The 11,296-nt window shown below is 38.5% G+C and overlaps 1 protein-coding gene and 1 long non-coding RNA gene across 2 annotated transcripts; one reads left to right on the top strand and one right to left on the bottom strand.

Annotated features, from left to right (window-relative positions):
- Positions 1-1,045: 1,045 nt before the first annotated feature.
- On the bottom strand, positions 1,046-5,888 carry LOC111496122. The gene is made up of 4 exons (XR_002720425.1): positions 5,460-5,888; positions 1,763-1,839; positions 1,397-1,687; positions 1,046-1,307 (listed from the first exon to the last, which is right to left on the bottom strand). It is a non-coding gene; the product is annotated as an uncharacterized LOC111496122 (long non-coding RNA).
- A 1,554-nt stretch (positions 5,889-7,442) lies between these two features.
- LOC111496434 (aldehyde dehydrogenase family 2 member B7, mitochondrial-like) lies at positions 7,443-10,994 on the top strand. The gene is made up of 11 exons (XM_023146867.1): positions 7,443-7,866; positions 8,351-8,485; positions 8,555-8,697; positions 8,789-8,942; positions 9,043-9,272; positions 9,396-9,485; positions 9,730-9,903; positions 9,986-10,123; positions 10,225-10,362; positions 10,452-10,513; positions 10,589-10,994. The coding sequence occupies exons 1-11, from the start codon at positions 7,797-7,799 to the stop codon at positions 10,860-10,862; spliced, it is 1,608 nt and encodes a 535-aa protein (XP_023002635.1). The 5' UTR covers positions 7,443-7,796; the 3' UTR covers positions 10,863-10,994.
- The last annotated feature ends 302 nt before the right edge of the window (positions 10,995-11,296 follow it).

Below are 11,296 nucleotides of genomic sequence, written 5' to 3'. Positions count from 1 at the left end.
TTGATACCTAATAGCTGCAAACTAAGAAAGAACATTGAAAAGGGATAGGAAGAAAGAACAGATATCCAACATGAACCTCATTGATGATGTTATTGAAAAGAAACTAAAAAGAAAAAGTATTCACAAATAATTGAAAGCAAATCAACTGAACCTCATTGATGATGTTATTGAAAAGAAACTAAAAAGAAAAAGTATTCACAAATAATTGAAAGCAAATCAACAAAAGAAAGAGCATCGAAATCCAGAAAGGAATCAAAGTCGCAAAATCAGCATTACACCCAGAGGCCAGAGGCCAAAAGCTAAAGCATGCAGATTTTGGATTTCATTTCCATTTCCATTTCCATCTCCAAACGTTTACAGAAAATTTATAATTGGAGAGAGAGAGAGGAGAATTTACCAGGAAGGGTGAATAGACAGAGAATGAAATCCGAAGGAAGAATTACGCACAACCACTTGTCTTTATTGGAAGTAGGAGCGTCACGTTTTTCGTGGGATAAACATGGTTGAACGTTGTATATCACATGACTAACACATTGCTTGCCAATCCAAAAACGTGAAAACAAAACTAAGCCTTGCTTGTTCTGTCTTTTGGGGACGTGCTGCTATCGTGGATTTTTTTTTTTTAAAAAATCAAGGATGCCTACGAATTTAAATCTCCAACTCCTCATCTTGTTTTATTCAACTAACAAAATATTTATCAACAATTTAGATGCTTCATTTATTTTTTTAATATAATTTATATTTAAAAAATGTATAACATCTTTACTGCCTTAATTTACACATTTGCACACAAATAAATATGTACACACTGCCTAGTGCCTAATCCCTATAATATTCTATAAACTTGTTTTTGCTCCAACTTGAATATAGATCCAAAGTTTGTGAGAAGAAAAAGTGTGAATGACTATTTACAAAAAAAATAAGGTAAACATCCATGTTCTGAATTTAATTTATCAACAAAGAACTTCCTATTTAATCATCCATGTTCTGAATTCAATTTATCAACAAAGGACTTCCCATTTGAACATCCACGTTCTGAATTCAATTTATGAACAAAGGGCTATGCTATGGGCGAAAAAGTCGTATTGTATTAAGCAGCAGCAGCAGAATAATAGAACAACTGAATTGCTGAATAAGGGAAAGTTAAAGAAGGAAAATGCCTTGGTTGATCTGCAGTGTCGGGGTAGACAAGGCATTTGGTTCAAAATGAAGAGCCACAACCTACTCCCCCGATTCAATCCTCATTTTACTCTTGAATCAATAACCTTCTTGGCGAAAGATGGCAAACAGAAAGCTGCCGTGTGAATCTGGATTTCAAATTTATGATTCTAACCAAATGAGGATTGTAAAATCTTTTTTCATAAACAAAAACGCCCAACAAGATTATGGTACAAACCTCAGAATTCTAAAATCTCAAGGGCCCTCTAGACTTGTTGTTAATATCATTAACATCGATTGAATTTATCGGGTGTTTGAAATCAACAGCAGGTCCCTCGGTAGAGCACAGCATAAAACCAATCACTCCACTGGGCCACAAAATTTCAAGGAATTAGATGTAAGAAGAGAAAAAACTCCCAACTACCAATACTAATATATGTCAGTTATATATCACATGAAAGGTTCTCAACTCCTCCCGACCATGGATTGAATCTGGGGTTTCAATTTCAGCCAAACCACCATTCTAATGCTGCGCAGCAAACAGTTGGAATAGAATCAATAACAAGCCAAAGAAGAAATATTACAATGCTCAAGTAATTCACACCTGAAAGACCATAACATCCTGATAGTCAGAATTCCCTCGAAATAAAATCTTCTCTACTTTCAATGAATGTGCCTCTCCTGCACAATATTTTCAAGTTATAAGTACGGACAAGAAAAAAAGTGATACCGTCATGGACAAGTTCACAGCATATTTATCCTGCTTATTTCGTAACAAAAATTTATCATTTTTTTTCTTATTAAAAAAGATACTCTAATAGAGTAAATGAAAGGATATACAGCAGTCAACACAAAAAGAAAACTCACATCAAACGGAGTCAATACAAATACAGTGGCATAACCCACCATCCAAGCTTGCCAACAACCAAGAATGATACCATTTGCGAAGAGAATGTGCGAAGCAAAATGGACCTTCGCAAAGAGAAAAGGGGAAATAAACCTATTATTTAAGACTAAACATATCGATAATTTAAGCTGAGCCTACAATAGCAATTGTTAGCAACCAAATGAAACGACGCCATAGAAGAACATAAATTTTAAACAGAGAACAAGTGACAGAAACCAGCGGAAAACATAAAGTTGGGCTTAGAATACCGATTAAATATAAGCTCGTGCATTTAAATAGCATCTTCCTCATTCGCTGCACCATGTTGAGCTGACAGCGAAAACTCTCATGTTTGCCAATATTCAGCCCTTTTGTAAATAAGTCTGCCACTTGGTCATCTGTCTTGATCTGCTGCATCTCGATTTGTTCCTTCAAAACTTTCTCTTTAATGAAATGGTAGCGTACCTCTACATGCTTTGTTCTACCATGAAAAACCGAATTTTCTACTAGACGAATCACAAATTGATTGTTGGAATGAAGTGGTATTGGATACTCAATTTTCTGGTGCCAATCTTCCATCAAATGTTTTAACTATGTATTTTCCTAAGCTGCTCCAACTGCTGCTCTGTACTCTGCTTCTCTAGTTGACAATGATATTGTTGGTTGTCTTTTGTTACACCAAAAAATTGTTCTCGAACCGAGCTTGAACGCATACTCAGTGATTGATCTTCAGGTATCGTGGTCTCCTGCATAGTCGACATCACTATATCTAGCTAGCTTCCAGTCTTCGCTTCTTTTGTATAAATGATTGTAATTGATTGTACCTTTGACATATCTCAAGGTCCATCGAGCCACATCCAAATGAGGCTTCTTCGGATTTTGCATATATTGATCAATGACTCCAACTTCATTTTCGAATCTCTTTGGTTGGTTCATGTAGAACTCTCTGTTTAACTCTCCATGCAAGAAAGCATTATTCATATCCATCTGTCATAATTTTCAATCTTTATTTACCGTAAGTATTGGAGGAACTTCTACGATAATGATCTTTGCCACTGGACTAAATGTTTCATCATAGTCTAGTCCATATTCTTAAGAGAACCCTGAATCTATAGTCTGAGCTTTGTATCTCATGATTGATCCATCCGGGGTACACATTATTTCGTAAGCCCACTAGTAAGAGATGAGTTTAATATCTCTTGGTCTTGGCACTAATTCCCAAGTTTAATTTTGTTCCAGGGCTATAGTTTCTACCTCCATTGCTTTCTGCCAAGCTGAGTTTTGTGATGCTTCTTCATATGTCTCCAGCTCATTAATTTCGTCTTCTACTGCGTTGGCATACTCTGGATTTGCCTTTAGGATTATTTCTGAATTTCTGAGTTGTTGAGGTGTCATTTCATTTTCACTAGGCTCGCTTAGTTGAGTCACTTCTTGCTCACCAACACTAGTGTCACTTGAATCTTCAGGCACATCAGCACTTAAGCAAATGTGTACAATTTGCTCCCCCGTCTTTTGTGGAAGAATCTCATCCGTTTGCTCCTCTGTGTTGTGTAAAAGAATTTCTTCCGTTTGCTTCTATGTGTTTTGTAAAAGAATTTCTTCTGTTTGCTCCTCTGTGTTCTATAAAAGAATTTCTTCTGTTTGCTCCTCTGTGTTCTATAAAAGAATTTCTTCAGCTTGCTCAAGGCCTGGTAATACTTTCTTCTCTGAGGGCCACCCCTCTTCCATTACATCGCTTTGATCGTCAATCATGTGGTTTAAGCATCTTGAATCAATGATCCAGTCATCCTCGTAATCGATATGCTCTTTCATCATTGCCATGAGTGCTAGCTCGTCTTCTACTATTGGACATAGTACCTCTGCATCCCATTCATCCTCTATCTTCTTTTTGGATATTGCCACATTGCTTTCAACCGACTTTTTCCTGGACCAACAATCTCTAGACATGTGACCCTATTTCCCGCAATTATAGCAAATACCTTCAAATCTTTTTCCTTGGAAACTCTTGTTGTCGTTCTTCTGAGCTCTCTCGGGTTGTGAAGTTCCTTGGTAACTTCTTCTTTTGTCACCATTGTATCCACATTTGGTAGACGGCCTATTATTGCTTCGACTTTCACTTGTGTAGAGTGCTTCTTCTTCACCCTTCAATGTGATGCCTCCCATTTGTTTAGCCATGACTTCTTGGCTGGCTAACAAATTTTCGAACTCTACAAGTGATGATTGAGTGGGCCATCCTTGTATAGCAGTAATAAACATTCTATATTCCGGTCGCAATCCGTGGATTATAATCCTCTTCATTCGAGATTCTACAATGGTAGACTTCGGGTCTAGTTCAGTAATCTCCCAACCGATCGATTTGACCTTGTGGAAGTACTGAGCAATCGTCATGTTACGTTGTGTAATTGACAACAACTCATTCTCCAGAAGTTGTAGCCTCGTATCGTTCTTTTTTGAGAACAACATTACGAACGTGTCTCATGCTTCTTTCGGTGTCTTGTCATCCCAAATATGTTCTAACATCTCTTCTTCGATTGTGGTCTTCAAGGCAAACATTGCTTTGCCTGCTTTGATTCCCCATTTGCGCAAGGCGCCGTTAGAATCCTCCTCTGGCGGCGTAGTTTCACACCTGCCAACGATCTCCCAAAGATCCTGTCCTTGTAAATAGAACATCATGCATGTTGCCCACGTGTTGTAGTTGTTGTTGTTGAGTTTCTTGATTCCTCCAACGATTTGAAAATCAACCATCGTGTTGGCCATACCAAACAAGCACTTTCGACATAAGACTTGCAGAGTCACAGACTACTCACGACACAAAAAAAAACTCACTCACTACTAATCTCAAGAAATCGTTTTTGATGTGGAAGATCAGATAGAGCTGCAACCACAGAGCATACTAAAAATTCCAAGAGATCAAATAACATACACTAACTTTGCTCTGATACCAATTGTTGAACAACTCTGTGGGAAACACTCGCACTCTTTATTAAGACCAATCGAGAAGAGGATACAAAGACACTATGTAGAATACTCTTTGTTGTTTTTGGATGAATAATCTACTTAGGGTGGAGGGATATTTATACTAGAGCCTAAACAATCCGACCTAACAAATGTGATCAACAAATCTGAATCTTTTTTTCTAAAATATTTAAATCTCATTCTCTTAAAATTTTGAGGTAATTTTTCTAAAATCTCTACCAAAATAAATATAGAAGGGCTTGCCAAATCATTGATTGTGCTTGGAGTGATGATATTTCAACCAACTCACCAGAGAAAGTTAAAATCAGATAAGCCAAAACACTACGAAAGCAGAGAAGGCACAAGTGAATGAGTTCCAAAACTGTCGATGACTAAGGAACGATTACTTAGGAATAAACACATATTAAGTAAGAGGAGCGAGATGTAGTGGCGAACCCACCAGGCCACATTGGGCTGATCTCGGAGAACCATCCGGGGATGACGGAAGAAATAGAATCAGGTTGTGAAGAGGGTGGAGTTCCATTTTGGTCTTCGTCCCTCGACCTCTTGACAGATAAATCTGAGGCTGAGGCAGAAGAATTATCGGAAGCCATGCGTTGGTAATCCTGTGTGGGCAAAAGGGAAAGATAAGACTAAAGGGAGCCGCTTGGTCGTTAGCCCTTCGAGCAGGAGCAAGACGCCCCGGAACTAAGAGGGTGGGGTCGGCTGCTTTGTTATGAAAAAAAGATTGAGAGGCTCACAAGCAGCGAATCTGCTAAAAAAGGACGCATCTTTTAAGCTTTTATATTGGAGCACTTTCCCCCTTTCATTTTTTGCTGACACCGAACTCTCGTAAAGCGTGTCAGTTAGCAGGGGGAGGACACATAAAATGATAGGGTTCTCAATTTATTGGGATTTTTCAAATATCTCTCTTTCAATTTCCTTTCAAATATCATCGACCTCCTCTTGGGCTATGAAAATAATAGATGATCAAATTGCTAAATTATACCACCTCATTTCAATATACTCTTTTAATTTAAAAAAGTTGTATTAATGCTTTTGACATTTGAAGAAGTTATAAAAATACCGTTACATTGAGTTTTAAAGAGGGAAGGGCGGCGGCGGAGATAGCCGAAAGAGGGTGACGGGGGGCGGCGTAGAAAGGGTTGAACAGAAAGGGAGAGAGGGAGAGAAAAGGAGGAGGAGAGAGAGAGAGGGGAGAGGTTTAGGGCTGTTTGAAGAAGATAGAAGTTAGGATTATCAATTTTTGAAACCTAGGGTTAAGGGAGTTAAGGGTGGGCTTTGGGCTTTCTAAGTTGGGCTTGTGGTGAATTAATAAATGGGATTCATATCTTTCAAAAGTTTAGAAAATAAGACGTTATCTATGTTAGATTGTGTTTAGAGTTTGAAAAGTACCCTTCTAATTAAGTTTTTTCCTTTTTAAAAACACATCAATCATTTATTTTTTATAAAAAATATTAAAGTTGGAGTTTTTCTTTTTGTGTGGAAAATGTCAAAACTTCTATGCCTTTCACATCACATGACTATTTTAGGTATAACGCAGTATAAGGAATTTGTAATATAAATAATTACTTTTTTTATTTTTATTTTTATTTTTGTAAGTTATGCTTATTGGACAGATGCAACTTCAGCAAAAAGTTGGAATACTTGTTTTCTTACAAAAAATTCAGAATAGTATTGAAGCAGTACCTTCTCACCCCTCTATTATTGTAAGTTATGCTTTTCGAAAGGATTATAAAGCAAATCAGATACAGGTATTATGTCATTCTAAAAAATATCAACTCGAAAGTTTCTTTAAAATATTTATAAAAAAAAGTGACAAGATTTAAATAAAAAAATAAATTCAATCCATTCAAATAATTACAATTGCCTGTATTTTTTAAAAATAGTTCTACAATTTTTTAATCTCCACACCTCTTCTCCATGAATTTTTGACCATTACACGTTTCCATTTCTGGCTCAACCCTCAGAAAGATTTAAGATCCGTTTTCAGATCATACTTCTCCCCCACTTGAGCTTGTCCCTCTAGTTTTAGTTTCCACCATGCCACCCACTATTCTCATATTTTTCTAATTTAATATCTAATATTTATTTTAAAGTTAAGTTGTAGCCCCACATCCCATATCCCCATATCCCCATCCCCATCCGCATCCTTGCGTTTCTCAAGTTTGATTCCACTGTCTATTGTCGATTGCGTTGGTGGCCATCCCATCTCTGCTGTGCTGTCCTTTCGATTCTCCTCCAACCACATGCGCCCAGAAAGTGTGAGCTTCAGGCGAGAAAGGGGACACACTTCAGACTTGAAGATATTTTGCCAGTTTTTTTATTCCTTTTTTCTCGGAAATCGCGATATTTTTGCCAGTTTGAACTGTTTGTTGATTGGATACCCTTGGGAGTCAATACGTAGAGTTTATCTATATTTAATTACTTATATCCAAGCCAACACAACGCATTGTAAAATCAATCCTTCCAACACCCAGACCTTATCTATATTTAATTACTTATATCCAAGCCAACACAACACAGTGCAAAATCAATCCTTGCAACACCCAGAGCTTATCTATATTTAATTACTTATATCCAAGCCAATCACAACACAGTGCAAAATCAATCCTTGCAACACCCTGAAATTATCTATATTTAATCACTTATATCCAAGCCATCACAACACAGTGCAAAATCAATCCTTCCAACACCCACTCCCCCAGCGTCTCATTGAGTGGATTAGGTTCTCACTGTCTAAAATAGACAGATTTTTTTGTGCTTCTTCGCAATCATGGCGGCTCGGAGGATATCCTCGCTCATATCTCGTTCCCTTGCTTCTTCACCTGCTCTCCTTTCCAAAGGTAACACCAAGGAAGACACGCCATCTTTTTGTTTTTCCATCGCTCATGATGTCTGTTATTCTCTCTATCTGTTCTAAATTTAAGATTTTGATGAGCCCTTCCTTTGATCTCTGTTTTTACAATCCGCAAACCGTGAGGTCGATCAATTAAGAAGGGCCAATCAGTACTGAGTTTCTATCTCTTTTCGTTGAAAAATTCCATCTTTGACAAGTCCGTGAAGCGTATGAAGGGATCACCCACTTTTCTATTTGTGGGGATTTAATGAGTGTGGAATTTTATGTCCCCCTGTCATTGTGGATCATTATTTTACTATAGCTTTCTTTAGATCCTTCATAACTTTTTTATTTGTGACTTCCTTTGGGATTTCGGTGACATAATTTGATGAAGATTCCGATATCTATTTCTTAGTAAATAGCAGGCGTTTAATTCTTTACTTTTAATGAATTGGTAACTGCTAATGGCGGATTGGAATTATCGTGATCAGGGAGGAGGCCTTCCGGTGGCAGAACAACTGGCAAATATAGCACCTCCGCTGCTGTTGAGGATCCAATTACTCCATCTGTGAAAGTAAATTATACCCAGCTGCTAATCAACGGACAGTTTGTGGATTCAGTTTCAGGTAACTGACGTGTCTCTCCCTGATTCAGAAGGTAGCCATTTTAATTATGGGCTGTTTCTGTAAATTCAGGAAAAACTTTTCCTACACTGGACCCAAGGACTGGAGAAGTCATTGCGAATGTTGCTGAAGGTGACGCCAGAGATATTGACCTTGCAGTTTCTGCTGCACGCAAGGCATTCGATGATGGGCCTTGGCCTAGAATGACTGCTTATGTGAGTTCATATATTGCCTTATTTAATCTGTCCCATATATTTGATCCTCCTCCACTCAACCGCCAATAATAATCGATTTACTCATCGGCAGGAAAGGTCAAAGATACTTTTGCGATTTGCCGATTTGGTTGAGAAGCATGCCGATGAAGTTGCAGCACTCGAAACTTGGGACAATGGGAAAACATACGAACAGTCAGCCAAATTGGAAGTCCCAATGTTTGTACGCCTCTTCCGATATTATGCGGGTACGTCTGTCTAGTCGAGGTTTGGCCTTCTAGGCTTTTAGCCCTGTGCGACCTAGCCAAACAATCAATGTGTCAATTAATTTGACTGCACTTACCTCAGGGTGGGCCGATAAGATACACGGACTCACAGTTCCAGCTGATGGCTCGTATCATGTGCAGACCTTGCACGAACCAATTGGTGTTGCGGGTCAGATTATTCCATGGAACTTTCCTCTGCTCATGTTTGCTTGGAAGGTTGGTCCAGCATTAGCATGTGGGAATACTATTGTTCTGAAGACAGCCGAGCAGACACCTTTGTCTGCTATCTATGTGGCTAAGCTATTGCATGAGGTGATTGGCCAATTAAAACTCTTATTTATTTCTTCACACAGGCTTAGGCTATTTGAGTCGAGTTCGTAATTCAATTCCTAAAACTACATTGTATAAAACTCCAGTTATATCTTTTTATGGCAGGCTGGACTTCCTGCGGGCGTTCTCAATATTGTTTCCGGTTATGGACCCACTGCTGGTGCTGCTCTTGCCAGTCATATGGAAGTTGATAAGGTACTCTGTTCTTTCACCCATGTATAACTGCTTTTAACTTTATCACATTATTGCGCAACTCTTGCATTACTTTGGCGCCCAAATTTTTGGCGTTGCTCCTGTGTTTTGCAGGGTAGAACCTTATAAAACAACAAGATGTGCAAGTTACTTGTGTAGATGGGTTCTTTCTTGAAAAGAGAAAATTAAGAAATTTGATGCAAAGAAGAACAATAAACACGTCACTATGATCCTTTTGTTTTCCCAGCTTGCTTTTACTGGATCAACCGAAACAGGGCAGATTGTACTTGAACTAGCTGCAAAAAGCAATCTGAAGCCAGTAACTTTGGAGCTTGGTGGAAAATCCCCTTTCATTGTATGTGAGGATGCTGATGTGGATAAGGCTGTCGAGATGGCACACTTTGCTCTCTTCTTCAACCAGGTACGTCAAACAAAATTGAGCATGAAGAAAAACATGTTATGATTATCTTTCATTAAAAAGTAAAACACATGTTCTCTTACAGGGACAATGCTGCTGTGCTGGTTCCCGTACTTTTGTTCATGAAAAAGTGTACGATGAGTTTCTAGAAAAATCAAGGAAACGAGCTGCAAACCGCGTTGTTGGTGATCCATTCCTAGGTGGAATTGAGCAAGGTCCTCAGGTGAGTGAGCTAGAACTAGAATTACTAGTATTTCCTTTTGAAGTCCAAGTGAAGTAGAGCATGATTTGGGATGCCTTTTTTCATGCTGAAATCATGCACAGGTGGACGGCGAACAATTCAAAAAGATTTTGAAATATATAAAATCTGGGATTGAAGGTGGAGCCACTCTCGAAGCTGGAGGAGAGAGGTTTGGTTCCAAGGGTTACTATGTCCAGCCAACAGTTTTCTCGAACGTCAAGGTCTACCTTTTATTTAGTTTTGTGACGGCCATTTTTACATGGAAATGGAGATTAGTGTGCCTTACATCATTATTCTCTCTCTGTATTAGGATGACATGACAATTGCACAGGAGGAGATTTTTGGTCCTGTACAGACAATCTTGAAATACAAGTAAGTTAGAAGAAAACTAGTATGAGAAATGGAACCGCGATGGATTTATTTATTTATTTATTTTGGTAATTGCAGAGAGGTTGAGGAGGTGATAAGGAGGGCAAATGCTAGTCGCTATGGGCTGGCGGCTGGGGTGTTTACTCAAAATATCGACACAGCCAACAGGCTGACCCGTGCTCTGAGAGTTGGGTCTGTGTGGATCAATTGCTTCGATATATTTGATGCTGCGATTCCTTTTGGTGGGTACAAGATGAGCGGACATGGACGAGAAAAGGGTATTTACAGCCTCAGCAATTATCTGCAAGTGAAGGCTGTTGTCACTCCTTTGAACAACCCTGCTTGGCTCTAAGATGCTATCCCTATGCCTTTTCTTTTTCTCTATTTTGTTTCATCGTCGCCAATAAAATATGTGAAGGCAAGATGGCTGTTTAAGCCCTATAATGAATGATAATTTGACAAATGTTGTTTCTGCTTTTATATATGCACATGCACGATCAAGCTCGTTTTGAATCGGCAAATTCTCAATATACACACCACCAATATCATTGTGCAAGTCCATGGTTCTAAACATGGTATCAAAGTCATGTCCTTTAACTTGGCCATGTAAATAAATTCTCAATATCGAACAAAGAATTTGTGAGCCTTGAAGGTGTAGAAAAAAAGTGACTCAAGTGTCGAGGGCTCAAGAGAAAAGAGTCCAGTCTTAATTAAGGGGAGATTGTTATAGGGTTCCATAGACCTCAGGAGAGGCCCTATAGTATAGTTTGTTCGAGGGGAGAATTG

This window comes from Cucurbita maxima, unplaced genomic scaffold (genome assembly GCF_002738345.1).
Source record: "Cucurbita maxima cultivar Rimu unplaced genomic scaffold, Cmax_1.0 Cma_Scf00022, whole genome shotgun sequence".
Classification (NCBI taxonomy): Eukaryota; Viridiplantae; Streptophyta; class Magnoliopsida; order Cucurbitales; family Cucurbitaceae; genus Cucurbita; species Cucurbita maxima.
The sequence above is the reverse complement of the archived record's forward strand: the minus strand, read 5'-3'. Positions and strand labels throughout refer to the sequence as shown.

What these genes read in the sequence shown, in the direction of transcription:
- LOC111496434 (XM_023146867.1), top strand. Translation starts at nt 7,797, where the DNA reads ATGGCGGCTCGGAGGATATCCTCGCTCATATCTCGTTCCCTTGCTTCT. An exon ending in TTGCTCTCTTCTTCAACCAG is followed by an intron (nt 9,904 to 9,985) that starts GTACGTCAAACA and finishes GTTCTCTTACAG; the next exon opens with GGACAATGCTGCTGTGCTGG. An exon ending in CAGTTTTCTCGAACGTCAAG is followed by an intron (nt 10,363 to 10,451) that starts GTCTACCTTTTA and finishes TCTCTGTATTAG; the next exon opens with GATGACATGACAATTGCACA.